The 19918-nt window shown below is 40.7% G+C and overlaps 1 protein-coding gene across 1 annotated transcript in view; it reads right to left on the reverse strand.

Annotated features, from left to right (window-relative positions):
- The window catches only part of LOC124596606 (ankyrin repeat domain-containing protein 7-like), a 131417-nt gene that overhangs the window by 3099 nt on the left and 108400 nt on the right, over nt 1-19918 (reverse strand). Inside the window, exon 4 of the mRNA XM_047135825.1 lies at nt 13672-13980. Within this exon, the coding sequence (XP_046991781.1) occupies nt 13672-13980 (309 nt within the window). The remainder of the gene's footprint in view (nt 1-13671; nt 13981-19918) is intronic.

A 19918-nucleotide genomic window follows, 5' to 3' on the forward strand; every position in this document is an offset into this window, starting at 1 on the left:
ATTATCATTTCAAATTTCCACAACTGCTTTAAGCTGTAACAGACAATCCTAAGAAAAGTAATTTATAGGGTTATTCAACTGCACAGTAACAAGTACATAAGTGAATACACCAATCAATATAAGGTCATGTGGAACATTGAAACACTGAAAAGGAGTACCAATCAGACACAACAGGAATACATATGCTATCGTGGTAATCCTGCTGTAGATACAACAGAAATATGGAATACATTACTCTACAATTCATGAGCTTTGCTAACAGCCTATCATCTGGGTGCCCATTCCCTTCTAAAACATTGAGTATAAAAGGCACAGCATTCACAAAATCATTTTTTTTTTACCTGTATCCAAACATGAGGTTCTGAAAATTATCAGGCTAATGAAAGAGTTCTATGCTTTCGGCACAGATGGATTATTCATCTTCATAATAAAAACGGTTGACCTCTAAATTTCTGAATCACTATGTGACATTATCAACAACTTCATCTATAGATGGCATTTCCCCTAAAGCTTTCAAGATGGCCAAGATAGTGCCCATGACATTAACGATTATCTGCATATTACCGTCATATAAAGCTGCTCTAAAATACTTGAAAAAGTCATCTACATACATTCAATCACATTTCTTGAAAGCAACTACTTATTACCTGAAAATCCATTTGGCTTTAGGAGAAACAAATCAATAAGTGAAGTGGCTTTCACTTTTGCATACTATAATTTAAGTTTGTATAATGAGAAACACTATTCCTCTTGGTTCATTATACATCTCATAAAAGCATTTCATTTGTAGATCACTCATTGCTGTTACATAAGCCAGAAGGTGTCTGCATGAGTGGTTCTGCTCATATCTCTCCAACAGGAAGCAGCTGGTTGAACTCACGACAAAAGAAGTAAGGTAAATTTGTTCAGAGGAAGCATTAGTAACACGCACTATCTGACAGGGCCCTAGAGCCTCTCATCTTTTTTCCTATACATCAATGAACTACCCAAAAACTTACCATCCACAGTTCCTGTCTTGTTTTCTGATGATACAAATCTGTTCTTCCAGAACACCTCACTGGAGCTTATCAGAAGTGACATAAGTGACAGCAGTGTACTTGCTATATAACATTAAACTACTGCCCATCAAGAGTAAAGCAGCCCTCATGGAACAATGGAAGCCACACAGAGCCAATATCTCTTCATAATGAAGTAAAAGAATAGGTACATGAAATAAAATTTCTTAGACTGTGGATAGACAGCTCAGTACTATGGATTTTGGGCAAAGATAACCTACTTAAAGAAAGTGTGGCTTTTGTTATGCCTTATGAGTACTCCATCATCGCTGTGACTTAATTACTGCATATCAGTTTAATTTGCTATAGTGCATCCAGTTACATTTTGTAACACACCTTTCTGCAGCTAGTCAAACACAAATACTTTATTGATACAGAAAAGAACCTTAAAGATAATGGGAAAGGTAACACTTCACACAGTTACCATACCAATTTTCAAGGCATTAAATATTTTACTTGCTCTGTGTATTTATATTCTTGAGACAATCACTTTCCTAACTATAAATTTAAGTGAGGAATTCTGCAGGAGGGGGGGGGGGGGGGCATTGTAATAATGTAATGCAGTCAAACCCAAAGTAATACATTTCAATATTAGGAATCTACAATGTACCTGAAAAAGGTGAAGAATTATCAACCTATTAACAATTGTTATACACTCATGCTCATAAATTGAGTATAATGCTGATACATTGTGAAATAATTCTCTGGTGGGCAGTTTGTGGGTTTAAATCACCTCAGGATATGACCATGCGGTGCATTTATCCTGCAGTCATCGCACTGTGGTGCTGGCAGCAGTCCACATACGCAGAGGTGTGTTGGTGCATCTCAGAGAAAGGTGCAGTAAGTAAGTGTTCAGACGTTTTCAGACATGCTAATAGTGACTGTATGTTGAAAATGGCTTAAAGAACACATATTGATCATGTTATGAGGGGTAGAATACTAGGGCAACTGGAGGCTGGTCAAACACAGCATGTCGTAGCATGGGCCCTCCGTGTGCCACAATGTGTGATCTCAAGATTATGGCAACGATTCCAGCAGACAGGAAATGTGTCCAGGCGCTACAGTACAGGATGTCCACAGTGTACAACACCACAAGAAGACCAATATCACACCATCAGTGCCCACAGATGTCCATGGATAACTGCAGGTAGCCTTGCTCAGAACCTTACCGCAGCCACTGGAACAGTTAGTTGTCTCCAGACACACAGTCTACAGATGATTGAACAGACATGATTTATTCGCTTATTCACCTGGAGACCTGCAAGGTGCATCCCACTGGCCCCCGGTCACAGGAGAGCGTGTAAAGTCTGGTGTCAAGAAAATGGTCATTGGAACAGTGGTCCCAGGTTATGTTCACGGACAAGTCCAGGTATAGTCTGTACAGTGATTCTCACTGGGTTTTCATCTGGTGTGAATCAGGAACCAGATACCAACCCCTTAATGTCCTTGAATGGGACCTGTATGGAGGTTGTGGTTTGACAGTGTGGGGTGGGATTATGATTGGTACACGTACACCCCTGCATGTCTATGACTGAGGAACTGTAACAGGTCAGGTGTATCGGAACATCATTTTGCACCAGTATGTCTGCCTTTTCAGGGGTGCAGTGGGTCCCACCTTCCTCCTGATGGATGATAATGCATGGCCCCACCGAGCTGCCATTGTGGAGGAGTAACTTGAAACAGAAGGTATCAGGCGAATGGAGTGGCCTGCCTGTTCTCCAGACCTAAAACGCATTGAGCACATCTGGGATGCTCTGGGTCGACGTATCGCTGCACGTCTTCAAACCCCTAAGACACTTCAAGGGCTCTGACAGGCACTGATGCAAGAATTGGAGACTATACCCCAGCAGCTGCTCGACCACTTGACCTAGAGTATGCCAACCCGTTGTGCGGCCTGTGTACGTGTGCATGGTGATCATATCCCATATTGATGTCGGGGTACATGTGCAGGCGACAGTGGCGTTTTGTAGCATGTGTGCTTTGGGATGGTTTTCTCAACTTATCACCAATACCGTGGACTCACAGATCTGTGTAATGTGTGTTCCAAATGGCTCTGAGCACTACGGGATGTAACTTCTAAGGTCATCAGTTCGCTAGAACTTAGAACTACTTAAACCTAACTAACCTAAGGACATCACACACATCCATGCCTGACGCAGGATTTGAACCTGCAACTGTAGCGGTCACATGTTTCCAGACTGTAGCACCTAGAACCACTCAGCCATCCCGGCCGGCCATGTGTGTTCCCTATGTGCCTATACTATTAGTGCCAGTTTTGAGTAGTGCCACATTGTGTGGCACCACGTTCTGTGATTATCCTTAATTTATGAGCATGAGTGAATTACACCTAGTATATAATGTAAATGTTTAATTAACAAGTATTAATGAAAATTCAGAGACTATGTACATGAAAGGTAGAACTGATGTCTATGGAAAAGCTACATTAATTTTTCATAAAGAAACAACTGATTTTTTAAGGAAGCAGACACTTCCTCCTCCTGTAACTTATTTCTGTTTTTGCTGTTAATGTAGAAAGAGGTAATGCTGCCAAATCCTGTGTTTTTCACTTTTATGAAATAATAATTCTTTCATTCTCAAGTAATGGTGTCTGCCGGTTATGGTAGCTAACCCTTTGATATCACAGTACTGAACTGGTTGATGAATTTATTCGTTAGAGATGGATATAACAGGAAATTGTGCTCAAATTGTTTGAAGGCAAAGCAACTAAATGTTTATCATGTCATGTCATTTAAATATTTTATTGCTAATGTGTTGGACCAACAGATCTATTTTCACAAAGCTTGGTTGAATATTCATTACTATCTTTCACATCGAAGTCACAGTAGTATTTTACACTCAATGAGACTTCAAACAAAGACAATGCTCAAGAGCTACCAGAGCCTGATTTGTTGAAGAAGTATAATCATCAATAGAACAAAAATCTAAAACAATAGTGACTGAGTAGTCCAAAAAGACTGCATACATATACTGATCTGTGTTAAATTGTTAACCACATAGTACCATTGCATTTGTAACTCTTATTCATGCAAAGCATATTATTTCTTAAATTAAATATTTCTCTCTCTTTTACCTATTCCCATGAAAAGATATAAACCACAGTGAGAAGGAAGGAACAAAATCAAGAATATTTATTTATATATAAAAACAAAGATGAGGTGACTTACCGAACGAAAGCGCTGGCAGGTCGATAGACACACAAACAAACACAAACATACACACAAAATTCAAGCTTTCGCAACAAACTGTTGCCTCATCAGGAAAGAGGGAAGGAGAGGGGAAGACGAAAGGAAGTGGGTTTTAAGGGAGAGGGTAAGGAGTCATTCCAATCCCGGGAGCAGAAAGACTTACCTTAGGGGGAAAAAAGGACAGGTATACAGTCGCACACACGCACATATCCATCCACACATACAGACACAAGCAGACATATTTAAAGACAAAGAGTTTGGGCAGAGATGTCAGTCGAGGCAGAAGTGTAGAGGCAAAGAAGTTGTTGAAAGACAGGTGAGTTATGAGTGGCGGCAACTTGAAATTAGCGGAGATTGAGGCCTGGCGGATGACGAGAAGAGAGGATATACTGAAGGGCAAGTTCCCATCTCCGGAGTTCGGATAGGTTGGTGTTGGTGGGAAGTATCCAGATAACCCGGACGGTGTAACACTGTGCCAAGATGTGCTGGCTGTGCACCAAGGCATGTTTAGCCACAGGGTGATCCTCATTACCAACAAACACTGTCTGCCTGTGTCCATTCATGCGAATGGACAGTTTGTTGCTGGTCATTCCCACATAGAATGCGTCACAGTGTAGGCAGGTCAGTTGGTAAATCACGTGGGTGCTTTCACACGTGGCTCTGCCTTTGATCGTGTACACCTTCCGGGTTACAGGACTGGAGTAGGTGGTGGTGGGAGGGTGCATGGGACAGGTTTTGCATCGGGGGCGGTTACAAGGAAAGGAGCCAGAGGGTAGGGAAGGTGGTTTGTAGATTTCATAGGGATGAACTAACAGGTTACGAAGGTTAGGTGGACGGCAGAAAGACACTCTTGGCGGAGTGGCGAGGATTTCATGAAGGATGGATCTCATTTCAGGGCAGGATTTGAGGAAGTCGTATCCCTGCTGGACAGCCACATTCAGAGTCTGGTCCAGTCCCGGAAAGTATCCTGTCACAAGTGGGGCACTTTTGTGGTTCTTCTGTGGGGGATTCTGGGTTTGAGGGGACGAGGAAGTGGCTCTGGTTATTTGCTTCTGTACCAGGTCGGGAGGGTAGTTGCGGGATAAGAAACCTGTTGTCAGGTTGTTGGTGTAATGGTTCAGGGATTCCGGACTGGAGCAGATTCGTTTGCCACGAAGACCTAGGCTGTAGGGAAGCGACCTTTTGATGTGGAATGGGTGGCAGCTGTCATAATGGAGGTACTGTTGCTTGTTGGTGGGTTTGATGTGGGCGGACGTGTGAAGTTGGCCATTGGACAGGTGGAGGTCAACGTCAAGGAAAGTGGCATGGGATTTTGAGTAGGACCAGGTGAATCTGATGGAACCAAAGGAGTTGAGGTTGGAGAGGAAATTCTGGAGTTCTTCTTCACTGTGAGTCCAGATCATGAAGATGTCATCAATAAATCTGTACCAAACTTTGGGTTGGCAGACTTGGGTAACCAAGAAGGCTTCCTCTAAGCGACCCATGAATAGGTTGGCGTACGAGGGGGCCATCCTGGTACCCATGGCTGTTCCCTTTAATTGTTGGTATGTCTGGCCTTCAAAAGTGAAGAAGTTGTGGGTCAGGATGAAGCTGGCTAAGGTAATGAGGAAAGAGGTTTTAGGTAGGGTGGCAGGTGATCGGCGTGAAAGGAAATGCTCCATCGCAGCGAGGCCCTGGACGTGCGGAATATTTGTGTATAAGGACGTGGTATCAATGGTTACAAGGATGGTTTCCGGGGGTAACAGATTGGGTAAGGATTCCAGGCGTTCAAGGAAGTGGTTGGTGTCTTTGATGAAGGATGGGAGACTGCATGTAATGGGTTGAAGGTATCTCTGCCTATGTAGATGGGTACCAGGATGGCCCCCTCGTACGCCAACCTATTCATGGGTCGCTTAGAGGAAGCCTTCTTGGTTACCCAAGTCTGCCAACCCAAAGTTTGGTACAGATTTATTGATGACATCTTCATGATCTGGACTCACAGTGAAGAAGAACTCCAGAATTTCCTCTCCAACCTCAACTCCTTTGGTTCCATCAGATTCACCTGGTCCTACTCAAAATCCCATGCCACTTTCCTTGACGTTGACCTCCACCTGTCCAATGGCCAACTTCACACGTCCGTCCACATCAAACCCACCAACAAGCAACAGTACCTCCATTATGACAGCTGCCACCCACTCCACATCAAACGGTCCCTTCCCTACAGCCTAGGTCTTCGTGGCAAACGAATCTGCTCCAGTCCGGAATCCCTGAATCATTACACCAACAACCTGAAAACAGCTTTCGCATCCCACAACTACCCTCCTGACCTGGTACAGAAGCAAATAACCAGAGCCACTTCCTCGTCCCCTCAAACCCAGAATCCCCCACAGAAGAACCACAAAAGTGCCCCACTTGTGACAGGATACTTTCCGGGACTGGACCAGACTCTGAATGTGGCTCTCCAGCAGGGATACGACTTCCTCAAATCCTGCCCTGAAATGAGATCCATCCTTCATGAAATCCTCCCCACTCCGCCAAGAGTGTCTTTCCGCCGTCCACCTAACCTTCGTAACCTGTTAGTTCATCCCTATGAAATCCCCAAACCACCTTTCCTACCCTCTGGCTCCTTTCCTTGTAACCGCCCCCGATGCAAAACCTGTCCCATGCACCCTCCCACCACCACCTACTCCAGTCCTGTAACCCGGAAGGTGTACACGATCAAAGGCAGAGCCACGTGTGAAAGCACCCACGTGATTTACCAACTGACCTGCCTACACTGTGATGCATTCTATGTGGGAATGACCAGCAACAAACTGTCCATTCGCATGAATGGACACAGGCAGACAGTGTTTGTTGGTAATGAGGATCACCCTGTGGCTAAACATGCCTTGGTGCACAGCCAGCACATCTTGGCACAGTGTTACACCGTCCGGGTTATCTGGATACTTCCCACCAACACCAACCTATCCGAACTCCGGAGATGGGAACTTGCCCTTCAGTATATCCTCTCTTCTCGTCATCCGCCAGGCCTCAATCTCCGCTAATTTCAAGTTGCCGCCACTCATACCTCACCTGTCTTTCAACAACTTCTTTGCCTCTACACTTCTGCCTCGACTGACATCTCTGCCCAAACTCTTTGTCTTTAAATATGTCTGCTTGTGTCTGTATGTGTGGATGGATATGTGCGTGTGTGCGACTGTATACCTGTCCTTTTTTCCCCCTAAGGTAAGTCTTTCCGCTCCCGGGATTGGAATGACTCCTTACCCTCTCCCTTAAAACCCACTTCCTTTCGTCTTCCCCTCTCCTTCCCTCTTTCCTGATGAGGCAACAGTTTGTTGCGAAAGCTTGAATTTTGTGTGTATGTTTGTGTTTGTTTGTGTGTCTATCGACCTGCCAGCGCTTTCGTTCGGTAAGTCACCTCATCTTTGTTTTTATATATAATTTTTCCCACGTGGAATGTTTCCTTCTATTATAAGAATATTTATTTACATTTACTGAAAGAAATGGAAAATTATGTTACATTACTACTAAATTACTCTGGCCATCAGAGCAAAAATACACAGTAAGTATGTCCTTGTTTTATCACTTGCCAGCAGATGTCATGGATCTTGCAGTTCAGCATGGTATATGTATCATTTAAATCATTAATTTTTTAAACTGGCAATTCTAAGAATTTTAATTATGGTAACTGTTAGGTTTTCAGGGATTGCGGCATTACGATAGCCACTACAGTAACATGCTATGTTAAAGTTTTGATGTAATGTTGTCTTGACTAGTAATGTTGCATGCCTCTTCTTGATAGTTCAGGAAGAATTTCGGCGTTGCTAACCACATTACTTATATGTATGCAAATGTAAGTGAAGTGAATAATATTATTTCTCAAAATTACTAACTGCATTAGGACAAAAACTGGCTGAGTACGAAATATGGATAACGCAGATGAAATACAAAATCAGGAAAATGTTGAAAATGGCCATGTGGGAGAGTCAACCATGGAAAATGAAGACATGTCCACCATTGAGACAGATGTGCAAGTACATCCACCCACTATCAAAACAGTTCTGCAAACATTTACAATAGCAGATCCGTTCACAATGCTATATCTGAAGTTAGAAGCTATGATGAAGAGTGACCATTCAGCACATGAATTACAGACATGGGTGGAAGAGAATTTTCATAAAGTTTCAAAAGAACAATTGGATCAAATCGAATCAGTGCTTGGTCAGGTTGTGAAAGAACATTCCAATCAGATCTCCATCAATTTCTTGGCAATATGTTCTGAAATTACAGCATTAAAAGATACGTATAAAGTTGTACCAGACATGATACAACAATTATCAAGTGATGTGAGCTCACTAAAAATGGTGAAAACCACAATGGAAACATTAGTTCAACAGCTCACAATTTGATGTTAGAATTTAGTTGTGGAGCTAGAGGATAAGCTCAGATGTAATTTTATTGAACAGTGCAATGAATCTGTGAACGACTTTTTGTCCTGGTTGAGGACACAAGAGCTACAAATTAATGAATTGCTCAACACTGAAGTATATCCTGTTGCACAAAGTGTGAGTCAAGGAGGATGGGTGAGTACAGTGCCTCGCATGTTTTAGTGAAAAATGATTTGATGCAGATTAATATTGAGTTAAAGCATGACATCCTGCAGTGATGTGAGCAAATATGTACTCGGGTCAAAGACCTGCAACTGGAGATAGCAGTGGTGAAATGTGCTGTGCATGAACTATCATCAGTAAGCACACATGACAGCAACCCATTAAGAAATGCACATTTGTATGATCAACAGTATAAAGAGGAGACTGTACTGGTCAGTCACTTCACAGAGACATCATTCGATCAGGTGGATATACATGCTTCCTTAAAGTATGTAAAGCAGTGGTCTGTATTTATTCCTATTTTTCTTCCACCGTGTTCCATTGGATTTCATCATATTCTTAAAAGAATTTACAACCCACCTACCAAGTGAAAGTACTATGTGATGTCTGTTACCTTCTTGTAATAATGAACAGACTTTCATATAACAAATTAAAATTGTAAAAATGTGTATCTACAAAAATAATCAATTATTTAAAATATAATGTAACATAGTTTATATTTATACCTTTCAATATCTTTATATGTATGTTCTTCTGCTGCTATTTGGTGAATAGATTTTTCATCTATCCAGTTACATTGTAAAAATTTATACATGACCTATGCAATATCATTGTACAAATTGTATAATATTGCGATTTCTTGGATCAATAAACTATAACAAAATACAAAATACAATAAAGTGATTGTCTACTCTATGCTTGTCTGTTCTTTGCAAGAGTATCTCTCTGTGGTACGTAATTCTTACCAGATAGGATTGACGGAAGACATTAAAAAGATTCAAAGAAGGGGAGAGAGTGTCAAGGATGTGATACAAGAGCTGTGGTGGATGTCATTAAAATGAAGACTTTTTTGTTGTGGTGACATCTTTTCATGAAATTTCAATCTCCAACCTTCTCCTCCAAATTCAAAAATATTTTGTTGAGATCCACCAATTAGAGGAAAATGACCATCATAATAAAATAATGCAAATAAGTGTGCACATAAAAAGATTTTAGAGTGTATTTTCCCTATGTCCTCTTTGAGAATGGAACAGTACAGAAATAGTTTGAAAATTAGTTGATTGACCGTCTGCCAGATACTTGAATGTGAATTGCAGAGTAGTGATGTAAATATAGATGTAGCTGTATACAAAGTAAGGTGGGATATTTCCAGAAACAGAGAAGATTTTATTTTGGAGACAGATTAGTACAGTTCTTGAACTGAAAGAGAAAAATAGTTATATGTCACAAACAAGAAAGAAAACGTAATCCAAATGAAATTCTAGAGAAGGGAAAGAAAGATGCTTGTGAAAGCATGAACAATTTGTCATTTGTGAGAGAGGAATGTTATTTAGTAGAGGACAGTCAAGAAACTGGAAGATGAAGAAAAGGAGTTAATGAAAAATGTGGGTCTGAATGATGAACAAAAGAATGAGTTAAAGGGTTTGTGATGGAAGTATGGGGATGTGTTCAGCAATACAGCAGGAAGTTTAAAGAATTTTGAATGTGTACTACAACTTAAACCTTACGAGCAATTTTTTATAACAGCATATAATGTACCAAAAGCAAGAAGAACAGTTGCTGAAAATGAGTTGCAAAAGATAGAAATTTATGGTATATTTGAGAGAAACAGCAACAATTATAATAACCTTCTAGTAGTAGTGGCAAAATGTGCTGGAGGTGCTAGATTTGTTTTAGACTCCAGACATCTGAACAAATTTGAGAAATTGACCATCCTCAGGACGCATATGAGTTATCACATAAGTTACAGTGTATTAGATTGATAAAATGTCTGGACCTCCATCAGGTTCCACTTGCTCCAGAATCTCAGAAATACACAATGTTTTTATACAGTGGTAAATGTTACAAGTATTGCATTTACCATTTGGTTTAAATGTTTCTGTAGCTAAATTTATCAGAGCTTTGTATCATGTTTAGGTTAGGAACTGTCTTCTAAATTAAGTTTCTGTTGATGACATTTTGCTTTGCAGTCAGAAGTGTGATGAACATTGTTTGTTACTAAAAGGAGTGCTTGACAAATTGAGATCAGGAGGGATGACATTAAAATCAGAAAAATGTAAATTTGTCATTTATGACCTGAATTTTTTGGGATGTTGTGTTGCCAAGAGAGGTAAACTTCTGGATTTTGATACGGTTAAAGTCAGTGCTCAGTTTCCAGAGACCAAAAATAAGAAAGAATTGAAATCAGTATTTGGAATATGTGGATATTATAGGAAGTACTTTAGTTTCAGAGTGTAAATGCACCATGTCTGCATAATTTATAAAAATAAATAAATAGATAAATAAAAATAATTTAATTTGTTCATGGGACAAAGAATGTCAGGAATCTTTTGATGCAATAACATGTGCTCTGTGTAACTGCAACATATTGTAGACGGCAGAGTTACCCTTACCTTTTTGTGTATCATATGACGCTAGTGATTATGGAATGGGGAAGATAAATACTAGACAATTGCTTTTATGAGTAGGACACTCCAAAAACATGCAAGAATCTACATTGTAGCCAAGAAAGATCTCTTAGCTGTACACTTGGCACTACTAAATTTAGAAACTACTTGTCAAGGCATATAACTATAGTGTCTTCAGACTGCAAGGCCATAAGGAGTGCAAATTGTATCACAGCACATTAACAAGATCAGCCAAGTTCCTAGAACTACTTACTATGAAATTATGTAATGGGATCTGAAAATCTAATTGCAGATACATTGTCTTAGTGCCAATAGGAGCATATGAAACTAAGGTGAGGAAGAGAAAGACAAAGAGTACAGGATTGTATATTTGAAAGGGATTAAATATGAGAAAGTAATTCAGAACATCTGTAATTACATTTGCAGAAACGAGAATTATGGGGGAAACTTGTGAAAAGTGGAAAAAGAGTTATGAGAAAGTTAACCAATGTTACAAAATATACTGTTGTTGTTGTTGTTGTTGTGGTATTCAGTCCTGAGACTGGTTTGATGCAGCTCTCCATGCTACTCTATCCTGTGCAAGCTTCTTCATCTCCCAGTACTTACTGGAACCTACATCCTTCTGAATCTAATTAGTGTAGTCATCTCTTGGTCTCCCTCTGCAATTTTTACCCTCCACACTGCCCTCGAATGCTGAATTTGTGATCCCTTGATGCCTCAGAACATGTTCTACCAACCGATCCCTTCTTCTTGTCAAGTTGTGCCACAAACTCCTCTTCTCCCCAATTCTATTCAATACCTCCTCATTAGTTATGTGATCTACCCATCCAATCTTCAGCATTCTTCTGTAGCACCACATTTTGAAAGCTTCTATTCTTTTCCTATCCGAACTATCTATCGTCCATGTTTCACTTCCATACATGGCTACACTCCATACAAATACTGTCAGAAATGACTTCCTGACACTTACACTTAAAACTATACTCGATATTAACAAATTTCTCTTCTTCAGAAACGCTTTCCTTGCCATTGCCAGTCTACATTTTACATCCTTTCTGCTTCAACCATCAGCAGTTATTTTGCTCCCCAAATAGCAAAACTCATTTACTGCTTTAAGTGTCTCACTTCCTAATCTAATTCCCTCAGCATCACCCGACTTAACTTGACTACATTCCATTATCCTCGTTTTGGTTTTGTTGATGTTCATTTTATCTTCCTTTCAAGACACTGTCCATTCCATTCAACTGCTCTTCCAAGTCCTTTGCTGTCTCTGATAGAATTACAACATCATCGGTTAACCTCAAAGTTTTTATTTCTTCTCCATGGATTTTAATACCTACTCTGAATTTTTCTTTTGTTTCTTTTACTGCTTGCTAAATATACAGATTGAATAACATTGGGGAGAGGCTACAACCCTGTCTCACTCCCTTCACAACCACTGCTTTCCTTTCATGCCCCTCGATTCTTACAACTGCCATCTGGTTTCTGTACAAATTGTAAATAGTCTTTTGCTCCCTGTATTTTACCCCTGCCACCTTTAGAATTTGAAAGAGAGTATTCCAGTCAACATTGTCAAAAGCTTTCTCTAAGTCTACATATGCTAGAAACGTAGGTTTGCCTTTCCTTAATCTTTCTTCTAAGATAAGTCATACTGTCAGTATTGCGTCACATGTTCCAACATTTCTATGGAATCCAAACTGATCTTCCCCGAGGTTGGCTTCTACCAGTTTTTCCATTCATCCGTAAAGAATTCACGTTAGTATTTTGCAGCTGTGACTTATTAAACTGATAGTTTGGTAATTTCACATCTGGCAACACCTGCTTTCATTGGGATTGGAATTATTATATTCTTCTTGAAGTCTGAGGGTATTTCGCCTGTCTCATAAATCTTGCTCACCAGATGGTAGAGTTTTGTCATGACTGGCTCTCCCAAGGTCATCAGTAGTTCTAATGGAATGTTGTCTACTCCCAGGGCCTTGTTTTGACTCGAAATATACTAGTGAATTCCATTTAGAAGAACAAATTTTGACTCAGAGCATTGGAGACTGTGTTGACCAAAACAGTATATTGACAAACTTATGACATACACTCATAAAAGTTGTGGAGATTCTGGAGCTCAAAAATGCTTAAACAAGCAAGAGAAGAATGTATACTTTTACAACAGGCAAAAAGGGTGAGAAAAGAACCAACAACAACAATTCCACATACTTTACTTGACAAATACCTATTTTATTATAACATGTATTTACTTATCACATTTATATAATGATTTATGGTAAATGCTATCGACAACATCAGAGTAACAAAACAAGCTCCATTTTAGAGATCGGTCACAGCTTTTCATCTCTTCCTGTGGATGTCTTACTAAATGACATAATTAGTGATAACTGGTGCTTTAAAAATATGGTCTCACCCAGAAAGCACCTTTCTCTATTGCCAGGCACAAAGCTGTCTTTCCATCTCGGTCACGTAAATTGACATCTGCACCTCCCTGCACTATAAGTTTTATCACCTGGGGCATATCATAGTGGTGTTGAAATGCAGAAATGGCTCTCATTATGGCTGGTTGCCCCTTTTTATCAAGACCATCCTTGAAATTGGGATGTATTTTCTGAAGGTACTGGAAATTCTGCTTACATCCAAGCGCTCTGTGGAGTGCTGTTCTACCAACAACATCTTTTGCTGTAGGGTCTGCCCCAGCACCTACAATAAGCTTGAGAGCCTGAAAAAGTGAGAATGCACCATTAGATATCATGCAACATGATCTTACAAATTATTTTAAGAGAAATATTCAGACTATTTACAAAAATCCAAAATCAGAATGCTGATTCACTTTTATTAGCATTTTCTGGCCTGAACAAATTCTGGGGGCAAAGGTTGATATTTTATATCATTTCATTTGTTTAGTCTGAAAGTTTGTAATAAATCATAGCTGATGGAATGTCTCTCAACTTCAGAAACCTATGACACCATCTGATTTTTGGCCGTGTTTGAACTTATTTTCATTTTTACAATATTGAATTCATGAATTTGGATGTAAAACTACTTTTATAATACTGTCATTTTCATAATATGGGTTGCTCATACTACCAGCCATATCATGTACAGCAATGGGAAAGAATTTACACCTTAAAATATATGTATTAAACTGAAATGATGGTAAAACTTGAAAATGGAAGTGCCCTAGGTACTTGGATGCTCCTGGAACAATACGCATGGTATATATTACTCTTTCTTGATGCCAAATGTGTCAGTTATGCTGTGACTGAGATGAAGAACAGTTTGTGAAGTTTGTGGGAACTCCATGCAAAATAACAGGTGATAAGTGAGCCCACTTCGCAGTGTATAGTTTTTGACCCTGTCTTGCAGGGAGACATTATGGTCTATGCCTTGTTGTAACATGGACATGTCTTGCCACTGTGCATCAACTGGGGAAAATAAAGTGTTGTTACTCCATCACACACTATTGTGTCCCTATCATACTGTTCCCTGTATTGTATGGGACTGCATTGGTGACCCACAATGACCATAAATTGTGGCAGATATGTCCTCAACTGGATATTGCACAACAGCAATGCAGCCAACATGCAACCACTGTGTGTCACAATTCACGATGTTCATCCATGTGTGCAATGCTACATCATCCAGTGCTCTGCATCCAACCGTTTAATTAAATGGTTCTAGTAAAAAGTGATGGTGACACTCGCCTGTGCAACAAATCAACAAACAACATCAATGTTGAATGGTGCCCTACCATATTCTTATTGTACAACCTTGCCACCATCATCCCTTCACATGTGGCACATACCGACCAATTACCTCACAATCTTTCATATTCACAAGCACCTCCTGTCACCAATGATTCTAGCATTCCATGTGAGCCAAATTTTGAATCAGTGCTGCCATAGCTGCCCAAGCATTCACATGGTTTGCTTGTCCTACCAATTGCCTTGGATGCGGCAATGGGACATTCAACTGCATTACTGCCACACATGCCCCCATGGCAACAGGTACACCCAACCAATATTTCAACCTTTCATAATTGCGTTTTCAACCAAAGCTTCTACAATTTCCTTCGGATCAGCCTTTCATATGGTTTGCGTAAGTGGACAATATCCTTGCCAACTATAACATCATGAACACACAACTAAATTCCTAACTCTTCTACCAACCTGTAAGAACTCGATGACATGATTAGCAAAATCAGCTTTGTGCCAATGGCAAAAAAAAAAGAAATATTCAACCGGACAATCAAAACTGCTACAATATCTTTCCAGGACACTGGAAGAATAATTACAACATGTAATATACAATGAATATTTAATGAACAACAGGCTGTCTCAGTTATGGTGGCAACTTCGAACTTAATGCCTGATTGTACATTCTGGCTGCTGTAGGTAGCAAAGCTCCTACCCCACGTTCAAGTTGCCACAATCAGCAATGAATGGCAGACAGAATTTTTGCTGTTATGCAACACAGGCATGCATGAATTCAGCTAGTAACAATGCCACCATGCACAGCCACCAGCACCAGCCTTGCCGCATGCCACTTTCTGCCCTCACTGAGCTGATCCAACTTCACTAGACGGCTGCCAACTGCAATGTCACAGCCTCTGCCCACAACGGTGAGCTCTATCCAGTCGAGACAACACAACAAACAGCTGGCAATGATGCTCTGCTGGGTACTGCACTGCACACACAATTCAGTGATGCTGTACTTAACTGTTGTCTGTCCTGCGACCACCCAAAAGGTTCACATGGCAAGCACAGGCGCACTGAGCTGCGACACTCACACAAGTCACCTCATTTTGTGCATTGAGGATTCAGCACAAGCTCTGCCTACAAGGAATACCAACAGACTCTACATCCTCAACCTAATTCAACAGCAATACTATTTGACCAACTCTGGCTCAGACATTAGTGTGGCACTCCTGACTGGCAACACCGCAGCCTATGGATCAACAGCCATTCAACTTCATGCAATGAACAATTTGACCAATACCGTTTATGGCTTCAAAACATGCACCTTGAACCTTGTATTCAAAACGGCCTCAAAGGAATTTTCAAATTTCAGAAGTTACTGAACCCATTCTCAGAGCAGATTTTCTGTCATTACAAGCTCCTACCTGATTGAGCCAAAGGCATGTGCATCTAATATGATACTGGTCATGTAGTCTCTGGTGTCATCAGACACGATCTCCCTCCGTATCAGCACATGCCTGAACATCTCTAGCAATGAATGACACAGTATCAATACTGATAAACATTACTGCTATCTCCACCACTGTGTCACCACACTTAAACAAATTCCACGAAAGCAATTTTGTTATGTTGAAGAATGCTTAGAATCACTCCACCTGCAGACAGACTACAACATGTTTCAACAGGAGATAAGAATGACATCCATTGAGCTCGCTGCAACACGTCTTTGTCTTTACAACCTGCGACAAACTCCGGCCATCGATGACGACAGCACTATGCAGGCATCACACAGCCTGGCCACACCTCTGCCCACCTTGCAGCAAGCACCACTGCTTATACTACCTTCACATACCAACAAAGCCAGTAACGTTATTCTTGTGCATGTGCAGTCCATTTCTCCCATACCCACTCTGCATCTGCAACCTCTCAAAGCCCCTGTATGTGCGACTTTCTCCCTATGTGCAATCACAAATGGTACAGTGCATCAAATGCTTACCATACCAGGGTCCCAGCTCAGCACAGACCACAACAGCCACCATCTAATAAACTTTGCATGGCAAAAACAACAGTCAAGGAACTTTTAGAAGCTGGAATAGTTTGATCCTCAGACAGCCCATGGGCTTCACTCATGAAGCTAGCACACAAAATGATGATACTATGCTCCTATATGTCAATTATAGATTCCTTAACGCATGTATTATCATTGACAGTTACCCAATACTCAACATACAGGACATTACCCACTATATCACTGGCACATTTGTCTTTAGTATCTTAGACTGTAAACAGGCTTATTACCAAATACTCATGCATGCAGAGCATATTCAGAAGATGGCTGTCATTACACTGTTTTGCCTGTTTGAATATTTCTTTATGCTGTGCAGCCTAAAAATGCAGCCCATAATGGTGATGATTCTTGGATAGCATCTTTTTTGAACTGCCCTTCTGTTACATTTGGATGACATTCTCATTTTCTTGCAAGAAAAACTACACCTACAAACCTCATCTCGTACAAGTTCTCAATGTCCGTTCTCTGAAAGGTGTCATTATCAAGGACAAAAATGTCAGCTATGACAAACTGCAGTTACTTTTCTGGGTCATACAGTTTTCACCTCTGGCATCTGCCCACTGCCACAATGAATGGAACTCATCCGTCAACTACCCCCTCCCCAAGACTACCATGAATTATGCTGTTTCCTAGGCACCTGCTGCAAGCAGCCACCTTTCAGGCCTCTCTGATGGAACCCTACTATACCAAAACACCAATGGCAGATGAAAGATATGGAGGAATACTGATATGCAGACAGCCTTTCTTTTTAAAAAAAAAAAAAAAAAAAAAAAAAATTATTACCTTACTCAGGTGAAAACTCTGGCACACCTGATTCCTATGCACAATTATCAACAACCATGATGTGAGTGACTTTTCAGTTGACACTGTCCTCCAATAAGAAGTGATAGGCATGCAACGACTTTTCAGATTCCTTTTTTTGGAAGCTCACTGCCTCACAGCACAAATGGTCAGTCTACAATCATGAATCCTTGGAGCGTATCAGGCAATCTGCCTCATTAAAGATGGTGCTGGAGGACAATCGTTTATCATCTACATGGACCATATGGGGGCCACCAAGACATTTCCAGCACATTGATTACATTGTTCAGTTCTCGACACACATATGTCATCTGAAAGGTGCAGGCATCATCATCAATTACTGATCATGCATCAATGTCATCTCCTCACGCATTAACACATGAGTTTGAGTAAGCTCAACTACAACATAGTAAAAAATATTATGGACAGTTTTTTTTATATTCAAGACATTGTTATTCCACCATCATCAATGAGAGGTGTTCCAGTTTTGAGTTAAATCATGAGCTTTTGTCGACTCCAAAAAGCTACTCAGGCTCACAAAAGAAATCTACATGCCAGAAACAATGATAAACATTGTAGGTGGTCAAGGAAAACTTTGGCTCAATTATTGTAATGAGCAGCCACAACTCATCCCTAAAGGAATGTGTGTAACAACAGCAAAACCAGTTCAAGAAAGGCTGTTTAGTGTCACTGATGAAGAATTGTGCCCCACAGCTACTACAGAATACCCATGGGAGGAAGCTACTACTCAGCTCCCAGTAGGATCTGGTCTCACGGAGGGACAGAAAAGACAGACCAAGCAGTCCATGGTAAGGCATCATTTCACCACTGGAGATCATCCGCCAATTAGCCTGCATTCATGTAAAGTGTCGCCATCTGAACAATGGTTAATGTAGGAGACAGGGGAGAAGATGCTGCAACATGACATCAAGGAATCTTCGGAGAGTTCTTCGTACTCTCCTGTGGCCTTGTGAGGCAATGGCATGTCTGTGTTGACTGCTAATGGCTGAACAAAATCATGAAGAACGATGCCTACCCATTGCTGTGCATTGATGACACCCTAGACTGCATGAAAGAAGCAAACTATTTCTCACCTATAGACATGCAAAAAAGCTACTGGCAAACATAGGTTGATGAGGCTGAGTGGCTGACAAGGCTTACTGGAAAAAGCCTGCCATCATAACTCCTGATGACCTCTATGAGTTCAAATTATTCCATTTGGACTGTGTAATGCTGCAAACTTATGATGGCTAATCTACTTTAAACATGTTAAATGGATAATGTATCTTTGCTATCTGAATGATACTGTCATTTTCTTTACGACATTTGAAGAACATTTAAGCCACCTAACAGTCATGGCGAAATGTGTTTACACTGAAGGTCCCCATCTGAATCCAAAAAAGTGCTTTTCATCACACAGGAAATAAAAAATCTTAGACACCTAGTAAATGGTGATGGAGTCAATCCTGATCTAGAGAAAATAAGAATAGTTACAGATTTTGCAATTCATTGCAGATTTTACAACTCTCGCATTCATAACGAGAGAAATTTTCTCAGAATGTGCTTTACCTACCAGCAATTCAAGAAGGATTTCTGTATCAAGGCACACCCTTGCAAGAATTACTGCAAGGAGCCAACAAATTTTCCTGGAACAAGGCACAAGAAAGATCTTTCCTTTTCCACAAGAAGGTGCTAACATATTTTTCGCCTTTAGCATTGAATGATGAGAGTGTTGAGACAGACCCTCAGCACAATGTCAGCCATTTTGGAATATGGGCACTTCTAGCACAAATGAAGGAATGAGCCTATGCTTTCGGAGTACTCTCCAAGTCTGAGATGAATTCTTCTACAGCTGAGAAAGAGTGCATTGCAGTTGTTTGAGCCATCAACAGTTTCCAGCTGTATTTATTTGGCAAACCATTCACTGCTGTAATGGATCACCACTCTCTATGTTGGCTGACTAATCAGAATAATTTGTGAAGTCAACTGTGAGACGGGCACTGAGGCTTCAGGGGCACAGGCGCCAACTCCATGGGGCCTGAGGGGGTCCAAGCCCCATCAAAAATTCGTTTGGGGGGGGGGGGGGGGGG

This window comes from Schistocerca americana, chromosome 1 (assembly GCF_021461395.2).
Source record: "Schistocerca americana isolate TAMUIC-IGC-003095 chromosome 1, iqSchAmer2.1, whole genome shotgun sequence".
NCBI classification, from domain to species: domain Eukaryota; kingdom Metazoa; phylum Arthropoda; class Insecta; order Orthoptera; family Acrididae; genus Schistocerca; species Schistocerca americana.